General features: G+C 35.0%; 1 protein-coding gene across 1 annotated transcript in view; it reads left to right on the top strand.

Annotated features, from left to right (window-relative positions):
• Nucleotides 1-18,859, top strand: part of COL6A6 (collagen type VI alpha 6 chain) — a 95,431-nt gene that overhangs the window by 22,499 nt on the left and 54,073 nt on the right. Inside the window, exons 2-10 of the mRNA XM_072413377.1 lie at nucleotides 2,270-2,357; nucleotides 3,674-3,774; nucleotides 3,860-4,450; nucleotides 5,456-5,548; nucleotides 9,261-9,878; nucleotides 11,539-12,099; nucleotides 12,981-13,538; nucleotides 14,873-15,442; nucleotides 16,786-17,358. Coding sequence (XP_072269478.1) covers nucleotides 3,708-3,774; nucleotides 3,860-4,450; nucleotides 5,456-5,548; nucleotides 9,261-9,878; nucleotides 11,539-12,099; nucleotides 12,981-13,538; nucleotides 14,873-15,442; nucleotides 16,786-17,358 — 3,631 coding nt within the window. The 5' untranslated portion in view covers nucleotides 2,270-2,357; nucleotides 3,674-3,707. The remainder of the gene's footprint in view (nucleotides 1-2,269; nucleotides 2,358-3,673; nucleotides 3,775-3,859; nucleotides 4,451-5,455; nucleotides 5,549-9,260; nucleotides 9,879-11,538; nucleotides 12,100-12,980; nucleotides 13,539-14,872; nucleotides 15,443-16,785; nucleotides 17,359-18,859) is intronic.

Below are 18,859 nucleotides of genomic sequence, written 5' to 3'. Positions count from 1 at the left end.
ATATATATATATATATATATATATATACATAAGAAGCAAACAAAAGAACGGTGTGTGCTTGTGACTTTTGTGAGAAAATCTAGTCCGATGGCTTCTCGCACGGTCATTCGCAAGATAGTCGCGGGATTTACCCGCGAGCGGCTCCTCCGATCAGGCATCGGAAGCTTTAATATAGGCGCCTATGTAGAGGAGTTGAACTCGGTTAACTCTTGCCTAACAGGAAAAAAATAAGTGATTTAATTAATATGCTTTTTTCTTAGCGCACATAAATGTTTAAAACATTTAAACAGCGCAAACATTTTTTTTTAAGGGCTAAGGGTAATATGTGTGCCATTTGAAAGAATGATTTTTTAGGGGAACAGTGACTTTTAATGCAAGCTCGCCAGTGTAAAGCTGCCGGAGATGCACGGCCCTGGCCGCGAGCTTATTCAGTTGCTGAATTGCGCAACAGCGTACGATTTCGGATCGCGAATACGAATGCGCGAGCGCGCATTGGATTCTGCTTGATGAATTAGGGCCATTGACTGATTGATAGGGACATTTTAATGTTAATGAAAAATATCAACTCTTATCAACTCTTTTATGCTTTTATCCACTGCTGGTTTATTTCAGAAAATGATAATAAAAAAAATAAATAAAAGCATAATACCTATATATAAATATGTTATGTAGATAAAAATATATATAAAATTTTGCCAGCTATAGTATTGTTCAGGGAAATTATTTTCCACGTGGCTACATATCACCTCATCATAATGCAATCTGAAATAACAATTCCAGGCACATATACTATTTGGCACTTAGAAGCGCAGTGTTTATGAAAATGTGCCTTTCCAAGGAATATTGAAAATCCAGTGGTTTCACAAAAAAAATCCTTAAAACACAAACTAAACATGAAGTAATGCAATACATTAAAAACTTGATTCAATGTTTATTTGTGCTGATTCTTGTGTAAGCGTTCAATATTAGAAATGCTCAGCTTAGTGAAAAAAGATGAACTACATCTGTTCTATTAAAAGTAAAGAAATCCATTTAAAATTACCACATTTTTGCCATGGCATTGGAATGGAATGTTACATAAATCAGTCATTAAGAGTGGATCAGTTGCCTATACAACCAATTAACCTTATTCATTTACTAAATTAGTGTAGCCTATTCACTTAGTTCATTTACTTTCCAAGTAAAAACTGCCTTGGAGAGTGATAATTCATTTTGCTTATTTAAAATCCTCAACTCCATTGTTCAAATGTTTTTGCATATAAGCATTACCTTAGACAATTGATATGGTTTTCTCTAAATTTCCTCATTCACTTTTAAACATTGGAAGCTTTTTCAATTGTGACTTTCAACCGTATGAGTGTTAAATTCTGCTCTCATTGGCTGTTGTTGCTGAGGTTTATAGTCGCGTTCAAGGAAATGTGTTGCTCTCCAAGGTCCTGAAATATTTGTTTGACCAGAAAATATTAACAATGGGCACTCATATTATACCATATGCATGGGGCCTTTGGCACAATTAATTATGCTTGATATGTGGATGTCGAAACAGGTTTTTAAAAAAAAATTACTGACCTTACTTTTATTAAAACATTGTTTATGCATTTCTAAAAAAGGACTTCCTAAAATATATGTAATGTTGTAAGGGGTTCTATTTCTCACCACCGTTTCATGTAGTCCTCACTGTGCTTTCGTTTGCTATGCTTTATTATGTATTTCTATTGCAGGCTTCTCTTCTGGGCTGCATCGTTGTTCTCATTCAGATGCCATAGGGTGTTCATGATTTTTTTTTATAATCCTATTAAAATATTGGTCATTTATCTTGTTTTGCATTATATTTACTGTTAAATTACCAATATGTTAGGTTATCACTTTACAAATAGGAAAAAATATATATTTGAATTGAACACTACAGGTTTTTTGTTGTTTTTTTTGGTATTAAGCTGTTCTGACTTGCTTTATGTGGCTTTGCTGTAATTTTGGTAATATTTCTACAAATTACAAGTTTAGGAACTCCTGATCTGGCTTTCTGTCCAACAGATAGCTATGATGACCCCTTGCTTGTTTTTTTTTAGATACTTACGTGCAATGCAAGTGGGTGTAAAGTGTTAGTAGGATGATAACATTTGTCAGTCCTTTTATTATATTGTATGTTTATTGACAATAACTCTGTGTATTGCTTACATATTGTAATATTTCTCACCTGAAAAAAGTAGATCTGATTTTAAAACACAATCTTTCTAATATTTTTCCATATTAAATGTTGTTGCTGTAGGATATGAAGACAGTATATAGTAGAAGTGAAATGTTTCAGTAGACAAGCCAACAAGCCTACCAGTACTTACTAGGCTGCCTGTCTTTAGGTAAGTAAAATCATTTTCTGTATGATTTTTCCATAATTTTTCAAAAGTGTTTTTGATTCTTCCCAAGTCAAACAGCACCAGAACCTAATCTTATCCCCTAGCAGCAAATAAATTCCCCACATTTGGGTTCTGGCATCCCTGTGTTCTTCTGCTACAACGGATGTTGGGAACAAAATCAAAAACAGCTGTAATCTGGCTGAAGCAATATTATCCTGGCAGTTAAGTAATCAAGATATCATAAAAGTCTTATGACACTTATGTCACTCTTTTCTAGAAACCTTTTTTTGGAAAATGCTGGTCTAACATACACATTTAGCTCATGCATGTGTGGCAGTTACAATTACATGTGCAATTAACAGGTAAAAACATTGAATGTAAAACATATAATTGGTTATTAAAAACTGTATTCGGGATTTGTTTATAAAAAGTAACACTTCTAAAGTTTCAGTGCTATATATTGCTGGACAAGCTGACCAAGGCTCATCTTTAATCATGACATAAATATTTCTCTCTCTTTCTCATTTGTGACCTACACTTGTAGCACCAAGACCATATATTTTGGTGGCTTGGGGAATGTCCTGATAATTATTTTGTTTGGAGTGCCTGCACATATATAGTGGAACTATTCATGTTCTATTTAACTAGAAGTTCTACCCTTGAAGCCTAACATCAGACACACTGCCTACATTCTGGAATTACCTCTCTTCTAAGGGTTTAAAGAAGGAAGATTTCTTCCAAAACAGAGCTAAGATTTTTTTTGTTTTGTTTTTTTAGTGACTGCGCCAACCAACAAGCAAACCCACCAGAGTTGGCCACCTACATTACTCCAAAACCTGCTAAACATGCTGGCAGATAATGTAATACAGAAAGTGCTTTAGATATTATACAAACATAATTAGAACTTCGAAAACACACCCATGAGCAAAGCTGGAAATCAATATGCCCCACAGCACAACTTTTGATCCCCTACCTTCCTTGATACACAATGCTGCATCTATAGAGGACCAAGTGCAATAATAGCAATATGTGGAAATTAGTCAATGACGTACCCCACCAGCATGCAACAATACATTCTTGCTACAGTGATCTCTATGCCACTGAGCACATCCTGACTTATATATGATAAATATGGGTTGCAAAGGGTCTTTGACTTGCTCCGAGTCAGGAATCACAAAAGGAGTGATATGTCAATACGTTAATTTTCCCTCTGTTTAAAAAGTTTTCTGTAATCCTAAAGTATATGTTTACTTACCAAAACTATTAGTTGATTGTTTTTTTTAAGTGAAGTTATTCAATGACTTTCTTTCTAACTCCAGTTTTCAGTATTAACAAGAGTTTGGGGATTTAAAAATGAAACTTGTCACTGGTCTGCTAGTGGTGTTTAGCTGGCTGCAGCTTTCATCTTCTCAGGACACAGGTAAGATAAATATCTCCAAGTCACTTATTTATAGTTAAACATTTCCATGCCATCTGACATTGTAATTTTTTATTTATATTTGCAGAAATACCAAAATATGGAGACCTCATATTCCTTTTGGATAGTTCAGACAGTATGGGAGAAAAGGTTTTCAACCAGCTTAAACTTTTAATATCAAGAATGGTTAATCAAATGCAAATAGGTGTTGATCACTATCGTGTTGGTCTGGTACAGTATAATGAGGATATTGACGTTGGTTTCTCTCTGTCAGCATTCAGGACAAAAAACCAAATGATTAATTATATAAAAAATAAGTTTGTGTTTAAAGGTGGATCATTGATGACTGGTAATGCCCTTACAAAGGTTCAAGAAATCTTTTTGTCAGGCAAAAATGGAAGAGACAAATCAAAGTACCCACAAGTTCTTGTTGTGATCACATCTGGGTCCTCTAATGATGATGTAAATCCTTCAATTGCAACTTTAAAACAAGAAGGCATTCAGATTGTTACAGTTGGAGTGAAAGAAGCATCTTTAACTGAAATGGAAGCAATGGCAACATCTCCTAAATTTGCCTTTAAAATAGACAATTTTAAAGACCTAAACAAAATTTCAAAGGACATGGTTACCACAATTCAAGAAGTAGTTGAAAACACATATTATGTTGAAGGCACACAAGGTAAGATCATGTCAGAAATATTCTTGTATAGAACATACATTATAGAGTTCAGTGCAACTTTAGAACATCCTATATTGTACATGTTATTATAAATGTAAAAAGACATGTAGATCCAATAATATTTCATGAGGTTTAATCTGCAGTTAATATCCTTTTTGCATCTTCATTTTGGTATGTCAGCTGCTTGGAAAGCTCTTTTTCCTTTTTTTTCTCCTTTTCTTCAAAATAAGTTTGCACAGTTGTTTTAGATACCTATTGATGTTTAAGTTTTTTATATAATCTAACAAAGACAAAAGTTATATAAATGGTAAACAAATAAATATTCAAAACAAAATCTAACCTTTGCAAATGTTACCTTTGTAAAAAGATCCCTAAAATTCAAATAGATTTGTGTCTGCAATAATGTGATTAAGATTTACCTTGCATTTTCAACAAGGTAGGGTATAAAGTTTAATGCCATGATTGATGTTGACCACAGACAAAGGAAAACAACTGAAAATGCAAAGATTTAACTATTCAGAAGCATACTAGTTGGTTGGTCAAGGATTACGTATCTATGTATGCGCAAATCATTTAAATGTACAAGGAGAAAAAGGAGGGGTGGGACCCAAAACATAATAGTTTTTTATAAATGGGTGGCTATTTTTCTTTAATTTGAAGGGGGGGGACCCCTCCTGCCTTTACTATCTGCAATGTAAAAAATGGCCAGTCTCATGTATGGGCAGTGTATTGTGAGATTGGGTGATGTAAGAAGAAGATGGTAGTGCTTGGTGTCCAGTACGCACCAAAAAGAAAAATGTGATGACATGGGTCCGACTAAACTAGGATCGTTGAAGTATTAATGGCTCTCTGCCTATAAAGGTAAGTATTATTTTTTATGTTCTGCTTTAAATCTAAAAAAGTGTTTCCTGCTTTATCTTTCATTGTACTTGATGATATAAATGAACTCCCTAATATTTTCTACTGTTATATTTGCACTTATCCTCTATTTGTTTACATTTTTAGATACCCCAGTAATACCAAGCACAATATCTCCAGCAAAAAACACTAGTGTCCAACCAGTGGGTATTGCACCATTCAGAGATATTGCACCAGCAGGTAATGTAACTTGCATTTGGTAATTAGGAATGTAAAAAAATTGTACAAAATAAAAAAAGGGAGGGGATGAGACCAAGCAAGTAACAATGGAATAACAAAGTTTTTAAAACATTCAGAAGGTATGGAACAGTAAGAATACAGATTACAGGGGGGTACAGGACCTACTGTAGGGAACAGTATAAAGAAATTGTAAGGCATATTAGATTTAAACAACATTGGCCAAGAAAAACAACAAACAGTTAGCAAAACAAGATGTCCAAGGTTTCTATGTTTCATCAATAAACAAAAATAATCATTAGGCATGCAAGCCTATCATTAACCAATATGCAATTAAGCTTAGAGAATAAAACCTCAGAAGAAATCTTAGAGGAATTCCATGCTTTGGCTGTAACAATTCCCGCTGCTAGCAAGATATACCTGGAAAATCTCTTGAGATGTTTGGGCAGACTCACCGACTTAGTGAATAGGACACATTGTGGAGTTAACTCAAGGGACAATTGAAGAACAGATGAGAGCAGAAGAAAAACTTCTGACCGAAAACCTACAAGCAGCAGGGCAGGACCACCAGATATGCTTCATTGTCTTTCTCAAAAATGCATTTGCATTTTATTTGTCTCTGAAGTGGATTGATTACTATCGGTATAACAGGATAGATTTGTACTGGACAGAAATTATAATAGACTGACTCTAAAGTTTATGTACAATATTACATTAAGTAAAACACTGGCTGGGACTACACGGATGTTTTTAAAAATGCATGTTAACATTCCTTTTGCGTTTATATGCGTTATTATGCACTTTTTTTAGCATTTTAAATGGGAACTTTGGACCTTGCCCTTTGTACTATAAAGTCATCCCATGTAAATTGTGACTTCTTGATATAACTATAATCTCTCTCACAACCATTTGTAGGCAGCCTGTGTGGATTAGCCTTCCTGCTGGATAGGCCATGGCCTGGTAAAGCCAGCAGGGGGGGCACAAGCTTGCTGCTCCCCCTTTTCTTACCAGCAAGGTTGTAGGGGGACTGGTACAGACAATGTAAGGACAAGTGTTGGTCGAATAGCTCACTAATCGATTCGTCAGCTATTCGTTCGAATATAGCAAAAAAATTTGGGTGGTCGAACATGAAATTCGAACACCATTAAAGTCAATGGGAGAAAATTTCAGGTTTGTTTCAGTACTGTGTAGAGCTTCTACAGCCTCCAAACAGGTGTAAAAAGATACATTGTAAAAGGATACATAACACTATTACATACCCCTGTACTTCACATGAAGATTAAAGAGCACCTGTCAAATCAATTTTAGGCTAAAGCTAGGTACACACTTCCAATAATTATTGTTAGAAAATGAACGATTACGACTGATCAACGATTATGCACGATTATACTTGCACAATTCTGTACATGCTGTAACAATATGATCGTTTATATATAATCCACCAACAGTGTCCACACACTAGATACAATCGTTTGAACAGTGCAGGGAGGGACATGTAATGGAGAAAGTGTACCGCAGAAACATGCACAATCACTGAACGACACGATACTGTACACACGATAGATAGTGAAAGATGGTCGGCCAATCAGATCAACCATGGCGGTCGTTCATTTCCAGCGACAACTTTCGTTTGGCCAATCGGTTGTTCATCGGTCGTTTCTAACGATAATTATTGGACGTGTGTATGCAGCTTTAGTCTACACGGACTGCATTCCCATGGGCAAATCTACACAAGGACGTTTCCTTCAGGCACATTTTTGAGCGTTATCTTAAACGTTACTTGCAACATTTAAAAAATTAAACCGCTGGATAAACGCAGGAAAACGCTTCTATTGAACTCAATGGATGCTTTTTCAAGCGTTTTTAGGCTTTTATGAAAGCTTCCATTAAAAACAATGGGGGCTTTCATAAACATTTTTAGCAGGACTTTGGAATCTGGAAGCCCCCTTTAATAAGGAGACTCCCAGATAAAGTTCCCACGGTCCAGGAATCCCACAATGACATTATGATTCATAATGTCATTGTTGGATAACCTGTAAAAAATAAAAAAGAACAAGTTTAAAATAAAAAACACATACAAAAAAAATTTACCTCCTGAATTTTTGCTGTCGAATGCAGCAAAATTCGGGTCGGGTCTACCCGAATTCGAACAGCCATATTCGGGTTGAATATAGGGACAACCTGAATTCGAACATAAACACTAGTAAGGACATACAATTTGCCACCCCTTTCCCCTCTACTACATTTGATTGTCCCCTGACATCCCCAGATATTTGGGTGACAATACCATGTTCATGTGAAAAACTCAGGAGCCATAGATTTCATTACAGTTAAGTTAAAATTTCTGCCCGTTCAGTTTTATTTAAGGAAAAATTGCAAAATATAAACTATAAATATAAAAGAAACATGTTTATTTTCTTCAGGATGCCAATATTTTGCTGAGGGCTGAGTGCACTACAGCAGTGGTTGCCAACCTTTTTGGACCCATGGACCGCTAAAAGCACAGAACCCGGACTGCACATGTGCGGTGGCTGTATGTCACTCAGAGGGGAAGAAACTTCCCCCATAGTGATGTCATGATGGCAGAACTCACCCCCTCTCCGGGTCTGAGCCTGCAATAGGAGAGTGGACTGGTTGTGTCTAAAAGGGGGACATGGTCTGCTGCTCTGGCCGGTGCACCCCACACTCCTTCTCCTGACCCTGCTGGGGGGCGCACCGGCCAGAGCTGCAGACTACCATAATGTTCTCGTGGACCACTGGTTGGCGACTGTTGCACTAGAGTAGCTAATTTCGGTGTTTTACTTTGACATACAACTTCAGATATTGTATTGAGGTTCCATGTTCTCATTTGTTCCTTCATTTTAAATTACTTCAAGTTTAGTTTAAATAAATCATTTAGATAAAATAAACTAATTTGGAAGACAGTAATGGGGGTTATAGACAGAACCAAAGGACTAACCAAAGAGAGTACTTCATGATTCAGTACTTATATACTTCAAACTGATTGAACTGATGACTGAGAAAACCTAAAAAATTAGGTGGCTCTGGGATACAGTAAAAATACTGAAAATTCTAACCTTTAAAAAATTATGATTCAATCATTTTAGAAAGGTAACATAATTCCTACCCAGATGGAGATCATAGCTAGACTCTAAGGCATAAATACCTTACATTATGATCAAGTAAATAAGCAGTTAAATGTCAATTGGGGATTAAAATATAAAACCCGGTTTATACTGTATCTGCACTAGAATTCTTTATAAATACTATTTCCGGAATTTTGGGAGGTAATACTGATATTTAAATATTATTATCACAAAGAAAAAAAAGTCAATCTTTTTATTGTAGGATTGCTCAAGCCAATGATACATAGTTGGCCCAAGTTGCATCCTACCCATGTCTTTTTTTATGTCAAGGTCAAAACATTTTCTGGCCTTTCAGTACAGGCTGATATCTTATGAAAGAAGATTGTGAATACTATTGATATGGTTTGGTTTGGCTTGGTGATAGGGTACTAAGGCACTGAGCACTGCATTTTTTATTCCTATTACAGTATACAGGGACAACAGTTAGGAAATTAGGATATGGCTCTAGTGACTAGCAGCTATGCAGCTTTATATTTATGTAAACTAATTCTGTATGTATTTGTATGTAAAGTAATTTTTTATATGTCAGTACTAACATTTTGTCTTTTCTTTCATTCTTTTTTTAATAGTGTGTCTCCAAGGTTTGGCAACAGATGTTGTATTTATGGTGGATATATCCCAACACAGCCAATCAGAAAGCAAGGAGTTAAACAACTTCTTGAAGCAAGTCATATCAGGTCTAGAGATCAGTGACAATTGTGTCCATGTTGGAATAATGGTATTTGACAGCAGTCCAAGACTGCTAGCAACCTTGGATACTGGAGACAACAAAACACTTGTGGAACAGTTACTAGGAGAAATCAAAAGCTCAAAAGAAAAGATTTCAAATATTGGAGAGGCTTTTAATTTCACGAGAACCAATGTGTTTGGTGGAAAGGAGTCCAGGAGAAAGAGTCAAGGAATACCAAAGGTAGCCATTCTTGTAAGTCACAGGTCCTCAGCAGACAATGTTTCAGCGGCAGCTGTGCTACTTCACAAAGAAAATGCCAAACTTTTCACCGTGGGAATCGCCCAAGCCAATGATACACAAATGGCCCAAGTTGCATCCTACCCACCTAATTTCTATTATGTCAAGGTCAAGACATTTTCTGACCTTTCAACAGAAGCTGATATCTTACGGAAGAAGATTGTGAATGTTATTGATCTGGTTTTTGCTGCACCTGAGATAACATACCAGATTCAAAAAGGTAAGAATGCCATGGAAAGTGTTTTCAAGAATAGTACTTTTACCAGTTTGTTAGCCAGTTAGATTCTTACTTTCTCTTCTCTAACAAGGATTGGAGACTTGAAACATGAAACCTTTCTTTTGAAAACTCAAAAACTTTTTCAGACACCTACAGTACAGTCTCTTTTTTATATAATTAGCAATTGGAATAAAACAACAAAGAATCAGTACAATAACTGCTGAAAAAAGAAAAAAAGGGGTTATCTATTTTATAGGTTTAGGTTGCTGGCTTTGATTTAGCTTTAATGTTTTTCAGATGATTGTGGCTTCAATACCTATACATTTTGATAGTACAACACTAATTACTAATGTAATCTCCTTATTCAATATCTGGCAAGCACCAATCGGAACTGACCAGATCAGTTTTATTACCGGAGAGTATGGTGATCATGACTTTTTAAACAACAAACACTCTGATGCAATTTTTTTAACTTTCACTAGAAAAGAAGCATTTGCAGAACATTTTATTTTCTAAACATATTCAAAAAATATTTTATTGCTCCTGTGGTAGCAAAGACCAAGCCCCTTTAATTTTTCCAGGCACTACAGCTAAAGCAATACTCGTATACAATACTCTACCCTCAATGTCACCACAAGCCAAAAATAGTAGAGATTTTTTTTAAAACAAAGTTTTCAGTGAAGAATCCTAAAATTTGCATTCATATAAGATTTTTATATGATCAGTATAAACTCATAATCAGCGTGCTGAAAAAAAAGGGCTCATTGTTTCTTATTAGAAGATATGGAAATTAACTGATTGTATGGCTAAAGTGAGGTCTGAAGAAATACAATTTTTTAAATTGTTGTTTAACAATTTATTAATAATTGAACAAAATCATTATATGTGTTCTGTCGCCCAAGTTACTGAAAAAGATAAAAATGTTTTTTTACTTCTCTTTAGAGCAGTGTGGGAATATATACTAATGTGAAGTGGTGGCATTCAACAGTGAATGCAAACTTAATGTCAAACTCAATGCACCTGGGATGCACATGAGTTGCAGAACACCACAAATGTATGTGCTTTGGAATGCAATGGGGCAGAAGCTGGTGCCTGTTTGATTTTTGTCTGTTCCAGTGCTTTGGCAGCTCATACATTGTACAGGTGGTCCCCGGGTTAAGGACATCCAACATATGAATACCTCCTAGAGACTGAGGCTTTCCTGCTTGCTTCTGTTCAGAACAGATGCTTAAAGGGGGGAGGGGGTGGTTTGCATGACTTGCAGAAGAAATCTTTTGCTAAACACAGCTGTGGGTGAGGACTGAGCTTGTTCTGCACCCTATAGTAACTCTTTATTGACCAATACAAACTCTGCTGTTGTTTCTTTTAACATATCAAAGCACAGCTAATACAATATTATGTTGAGACAAGCATCTACCTAATTGCATTTATTAAAATAATGTACCTGTTCCAACTTACATACAAATTCGACTTAAGAACAAACATACAGTCACTATCTCATATGTAACTTGAAGACTACCTGTACTAAAATGCACATTAACAGCAGCAACAAAATGGACATTTATAAAAAAAGCTTTTTGTAATTACATAAATATGGTCTGTGTGCATTATTATCATTTATTTGGTATTCATAATTTTATTAATAATTTATCATTTTCTGCAGGATGTTTGAACACAGAATTAGCTGACATCTACCTACTTATTGATGGCTCTGGAAGTATTCAAGTTGAAGACTTTAAAGACATTAGAACTTTTTTGGAAACGCTGGTGGAAATGTTTGATATAGGTCCACAGAAGGTCCGTGTTGCAGCAGTACAATATTCTGAGATGTATCAACTGGAATTTGGCATTGATAAAGAATACAGCAAAGACAGCCTTAAGCTAGCCCTGCAAAACATGAGACAGCTAGGTGGAGGAACCAATACTGGAGCAGCTATAAATTTCACTCGTGAAATAATAGCAGGCCCGAAAAGTTCCACAGCCCAGGATAGGCCTATCTATCTAATAGTCCTTACAGATGGTGAATCGCAGGACAGCGTGAAGGAAGCTGCTGAAATGGTTAGAGGAGACAATGTCAATGTGTACGCTATTGGCGTTAAAGCAGCTAACCAGACTCAGCTGTTGGAGATTGCTGGAGATCATTCAAGAGTCCACTATGTACACAACTTTGATTCTTTGAAAGGATTAAAAAATGTGTTAGCCCAACAAATATGTTCTGCTGAAGGTACTGTGTGTTTTTTTTACAACTGTAGCAATGCCTTAAAGAGATATATATGTCAGTGATGGTATCTGTTTAATTTATTTAAATACCCTAAAGATATAGATACACCATATATTTTCTGTACTACAAAACTGGACAGAAGAAGCAGTAAACATTTGCATAGAAATTTGAGTTAAAGTTAAGTTAAAATTATCTCAAGATGTTTAAGATTGCACTGATTAAATACACTATTGCTGTTTTACATAGCAACCTATTTTAAAGTCCATCCAGTCAGTAGATTTAGAGGGCTACAGTATATCACACAGTACAGCCAGAAGGATGACACTACTTTTTCACAGTTTAGGAATACAATAATGCCATCTCTTCCTTAGCCAATTGACTAGAAGTAACATGGCAGTGGCAGACCATTATCTTGTCAGTACCAGCATGTGACCACACTGGCTCACAGTCCTTTCCACTAACAGTCTTATTGCTGCTGTATAATGAATTGCAGGAGGTTGATAAGTAAAATTCAGGTACCTACACCTATATATTAAATTATTTATTATGAATATTTAGCTGAATTCATTTATATCTGACTGCAGTTCAGCTTTAACCACAAAATTGTAGATTTTGTTCATGCTGTAAATTTTTAGAACCATTTGTACTTGTAGGTATGACCTTTGCAATTCCTATTCCTTAACCAATCTGATTTGTTCAGATATAATCAGATTATTTATCATTTAAAGTTACAAAAATACAAACACCACACCATCAAGTTTTTGGATTGAAATATTGTGGAAATAGGTTTTTACTGTTTAGTGACCATACCAACTTTATATACTGCTGTATTTTACAAAAATCACCCATTACTGAAATGTTTTTATTTTTTATCTTTCTTTTAGTTTGTCACAACGTAGCAGCAGATATAATGTTTCTTGTGGACAGTTCTGGAAGTATAGGAAAAGATAATTTTCTAAAAATGAAGACATTTATGAAAACGCTGGTGAACAAGACAGATGTTGGACCTGAAAAAGTACAGTTTGGTGTTGTTCAATTTAGTGACGACAGCATGGAGGTGCTACGCCTAAACAAGAATGGAAACAAAGATTCTATTTGGGATGCTATAGATAAAATGAATTATCTGGAACAAACTACATATACTGGTAAAGCCTTGCAATTTGTCGCTGATTATTTCAAAGAGGAAAAAGGTGCTAGACCAAGAGTGAAAAAAATCCTAATAATAATAACTGATGGCGTAGCACACGATGATGTGAAAGCACCCGCAGAATCTTTGAGGAACAACAGGGTAACCATCTTATCTGTAGGTATCTTCAATGCAGATAAATCCCAGCTGCTTGAAATGAGTGGGAAGGAGGAACTGGTTAAATATTTGGAGACGTTTGACTCTTTGAAGGAAATAGAAGATAAACTTATATTTGATATCTGTACTCCTGTAGAAGGTCAGTGTAAAAAAATATATACATATTATATATTATTGCCTCAATTACAAAAGAAGTCAGAGAAATGAGTTCAATATAACAGAACTGCTTTACTTTCTCATCGTCTAAAAGATTGAAAATGTTTTTTTTTTTTATTAATTTATTACTACATTATACTGGTACTAAAGCATCAAAATCTCATGAAAAATAAATCCCTAAAAAGCATCATTGGACCTCAAACAGTTCTCCCAGCCTTTCTTGGACTGTTTGAAACACTGAAAATTCCCATTTTGGAATGGCCATCAGTGTTTTTAGTTTTGGGAAAGCCAGAAGTCACAAGGCACCAAATATGGGCTGAGTGACCTGAGTGCTTTTAAGTTTTATCACAAAACTCTGCATGAGATGTGATGCATGGGTGGGCGTGGTGTTGTGATGAAGTTGTCAGTCATCTGTTGCCCATTGTTGCCGCTATTTTCATTGTATTGGATTGCTCAAATGATGAAGAATATTGCAGTAGTACTTCGTTAATGTTTAGTCTGGGGAAGCGTACCTATGATGGACAATACCTTTCCAATCAAAAAATACAGTTAGCATGGCTTGCTCAGTCACAGCTTCAAAATCTCTCTTAATCGCAGCCCATACACATTGTATTTTCTCTGGTGTTCTGCTTGTTTCCCAGAACAGAAAAGCACAGAAATAATAAATGGCTTGTACACAACAGATCCGTTTTATTTATTGACTCCAAATAGATGTCAAACTAGGCAGAACAAATTACCGCTTCATAGTTAAATATATTTATTACTTGCAGGCATTTTCTTCTTTGATTGCAAATTATTGCTTTAGATTTTCAGCTTTAACACATTTTGGTGAGATAACTTTCTATATGTCTGATATATTTTGTATTGAATAGTATTAGACTAGAAATTAAAAAGATTATACCTTTGGTTTATAAACAAGTGTTCTATGCTGAAGGCTAAAAAAAAACTCACACAAAAACACCAAAAATATGTCCCATGCCCTACTTTATTATTTAACAGGTATTACAATCTAATTTCATATTGTGGTAGTAAATACCATTTAACATTGGTTACCCTGATGCACATTTGAGGACATTCCCAGAAATACCTTTTCTTAGGGTGAACTCTAAACTTTTGGATTTCTCCTTTCTTGGTGATAATTTGCACCAGGTTAAATAGTGCCTAACCAGAATTGCTCACAACTAAAAAAAATATTTTTGCCTAGAAATTCACAGTTAATGCATGCAAATGTAAGCCTTAAGGCATGTGTAAATGTACACTGGTGTTTTACTTGGTATTACTTCTATGGTTCTCATAATCTGTTTTTCATTTTTACAGATTGTCCAAGAGTACAGTTAGCGGACATTGTATTTGTGATTGATTCCTCTTCCAGCATAAGTAATGATCAGTTTTATACAATGAAAAACTTTATTATAGCTCTGGTCAATAAATCAGAAGTTGGTCCAAATAATGTTCAGTTTGGAGCTCTCATGTATTCAAATTATCCACACAAGAATTTCTATCTAAATGAACACAAAAGCAAACAGAGTGTTATAAAAGCTATTCAAGATGTACCCTCAATTGGAGGTGACACATATACTGCCAAGGCACTTGAATATGCTAAAAGTTTTTTTACAGAGAAACACGGCAGTCGCCATCGTTCGAGAGTTGATCAGATTCTTATTGTTATAACAGATGGTGATTCTCATGATCACTTTAGGCTTAATGAAACATCTAAAGCCCTTCAAGATGCTGGCATCATCATATATGCTATTGGAGTTAAAGGGGCAAAAACTAATGAACTGATGACCATGGCAGGATCAAAAGGAAAATGGTTCTTTGTTGAAAATTTTGATGGACTAAATCAAATTCTCCCAAATATTACCGGTGATGTATGCAATAAAACAGGTTGGTTTCTATTTTCTGCTTTAAAAAGTTTTGTTTTTGAAATTTAGGAACACAATATTATCTGATATTTTAGAATTTTGAACTAATTGAACAATAGCAAATAGAAAGACAAAAATGTGTAGGGTAGACGTAGTAGGAAAGCTGAGGGAAAGTAGAGGATTTTGGTTTTGGAGGGTGAACATAGACTGTGGAGCACAGATTATAAGATTGAAATGAATAAAATTAGCTGGGAGTTAATATATTTTCCAAGGTACCCAGACTTGTTTGAATATCTGTATGAAACTCTTTCTCCTTTAGTAGATACTAGGGCATTATCTGCTTAATTTGCAAATTTGTGAGTGTTGCCAACCACTGTGGTGTAGCCAATATTTTTAGCAGCTGTAAGTAAAAAGGCCAAAAGAAGGAAGATCTAGTTAAAGCACTATGTTGGTTTCCTTTAAAACATCCTTAGATTCTTTAGAACGGCTTCTTTCCAATACCACATAACTCATCTTGTTTACTTTGGTCTAGACCCCTCTACTTTAGGAAATTCCCATCAGGTGTGCAAATGAGTGCCCACAGAATGACACTCCAGATCATGTGTTGGGAGCACTCGGGGCAAGGATTATTTTTTATTATTAATTTATATGGTAGCAGTATGTTGTGCAAAACTTTCCAGACAGCTTTAAATTTCCATTAGTTGCTCTCCATGAAGAGAATTACAATATAACACTCGAATCATTCTTCCAAGTGCCAATTATAGGATGAGGTTCCAGTACCGTTTGGGACAGTGGGGAAAAAATTGTTCCACAGGCAAAACATTTACACAAAACATGGACCATATATAAAAATCAAAGCAGACAGCTTTATTTTGTAGAATCATATCAGCATCCTTATGTTACAAACATATTGTTTTACTCACATTGCCATTTTATATTCAAGCATATAAGAAACACACAAACTAGTAAATAATATAATATATTAGTATATTGTATTTTTTACAATTTGAACTTTCACCACATTCAGTAAGCAATTCAGTAAGCATGTAAAAATTCAACTGATTAGCCCAAACTTCCTTAAAATGTGTCGCTGTACACCTCATTAACAAAAGAATTAACACATTCAATTTCAGTGTGCCAAGACATTGCGTAATGTGTGTTCTCTACCAGAAAATGTTTGGTAAAAGTTTCATTTACTGATTTATAAACAGACCTTTTAGTGTCATTTGGCCATGATGACTTGGGTAGGTTGGGTAGAATGAATCCAGTTTAGATTACTAGATTTTTCCACTGTGGTTATTGGAGATGAAAAGTATAAAGATTTGTATATGCATTCTTTTAAAATATATTGATTTTCTTTTCCAGCTTGTGAAATAGAAGAGGCGGATTTAATATTCTTGATTGATGGATCTTACAGCATTTCAGAACCAGATTTCGAAGAAATGAAAAAATTCATGATCTCTGTTGTTGAGGATATTAATGTTGAAAATGGCAAAGTTCATGTGGGAGTTGGACAGTATAGTGATTCATACAAAGTAGAGTTTAAGCTAAAAACCCACAGAGCTAAAAGGACTTTAAAAGAAGATATTGAAAAAATACCTAAAATTGGTGGTAATACTCATATTGGAAATGCACTCACTAGGACAGACAAAGAACTTTTAAGCCCGTCTAGTAATAGTCGTATAAGGGAAGGCATCCGTCAGATACTTGTGGTGATAACTGATGGAGTTTCACAGGATGAAGTAGGAAAACCAGCACAAGCTCTGAGAGGAAAAGGCATTGATATATATGCTATAGGGGTAGGAGGTGTTGATGAAAGTCAGCTGATTCAGATTGCTGGCTCAGCAGAAAAAAAGTTCTTCATTGGGGATTTTAGTAAACTGAAAAACATCAAACAGAGAATTGTAAGAAATATTTGCTCAACACCAATAGTTAATAGTAAGTATATTTTTTATATCGAATTGTAAAATTCTTAAAGCCTGGCTTTCTGCTCCTATTGTATTTTAATTACACAGGGTGTTAGAATACATGAAGATTTAAGGAGAATCAAGTTACTTTGTCTATTGTGAGGCGACAGATCCTTTTGTTAGAACACATTTCTTCCCCTGGACACTGATATTCAACCTTTGTTGCCTTTCTCCACTACTCTGTTCATCCATATGAACCCTCATAAAAAATGTAGTGTTTTTTTCTATGAAAAAAAGTGCTCTTGTAAGTGAACTGAGCAATAGGAGTGGGTTGGGAAAGTAAGTATCAGTGTGGTGGGATATCCTAGCAATAGATCAATGTGACCCCAATGGAGAAATCAACATAACCTCCTTAGGTGTTTCTTCTGCTTTTGTGTGACTACTAACAGATAGAAATACAGTCATTTGTGAATTTTGAAAAAGTTACCTTTAAACACCATAATCATAAGTCTTTGATATTACATAAATTATTAGTAAATGTGTTTGCCAGTGACATTCAAACGTACTTGATAGCATTCAAAATTATTCACTAGCATTCACTGATATTAATTGGTACATTTTGAAATTGGTGAAAATCTTAGGTTGTCACATGAAAAGGAATATAGAAAAAATCTTTCTACAGGACACTTGAGTTGAGTTTACAAGTTAGAAAGTGAAAGCTTTCCAATAAGAAACTGATTGATGCTCAAACTAAGTTTTCAGCAGACACACTAAAATAAAATATGGTCATTTTCCATGGAAACTTTAATATCATGGAAAAATAAATGGGGATGGGTTAATGACCATTCAGAAAAAATGGCCCCAGAATGCTGATTTTAAAATGTCCAAAGGGATTGTACTTCATATTAAAAACTTTATTCACTGTGTTAAATAATTTTAGACTATTAAGCACGTTTTCAAGTTTATAAAAAATAACAATTATATTATGTTCCTGTCCTCCCCTCCAATCCTGACCTATCTTCAACATAGCACTAAATGAGGGAAAACCTCCTTACAGCAGCTTACATGTGGCATGAAGGATGGCTAATCAATGACTGGCTGATGAGGCTTTCTGTATATATCAGTCATTGCACTTCGGAAAAATTATTAAGCTGGTGTGTGGGAATCAGAAAATGTTTTTTTTTTTTTGTGGAATTCCCTATTTGTGTTAAACATTTATTTATTTGATTCTTACCCCAAAACTCCCAGCAACATTAAAAATCTGACTTGTATTGAATGACAGGAGGTGACTGGAGGGTATTTAATGCGGGCAAAATGCCATACTTCTGTTGATTCTGTCGAACCCACAATGTCCCCTACTGCTTTGGATTACTTTACCAATTTACTGGTAAATTCTGTAACCTGGACCAAAAAAAATTCACACAAAATAATTTACTCATCTTTGTGAGTTGGGATTTTCAAGTAACTACAATCACGTAAATCAGAACTACAGACTGTAGACCAAGGGAAGAAATAGAGACATATGCAACATT

This window comes from Pyxicephalus adspersus, chromosome 5 (assembly GCF_032062135.1).
Source record: "Pyxicephalus adspersus chromosome 5, UCB_Pads_2.0, whole genome shotgun sequence".
NCBI classification, from domain to species: Eukaryota; Metazoa; Chordata; class Amphibia; order Anura; family Pyxicephalidae; genus Pyxicephalus; species Pyxicephalus adspersus.
Note: the sequence above shows the minus strand (reverse complement) of the source record. Positions and strands in the feature narration are given on the sequence as shown.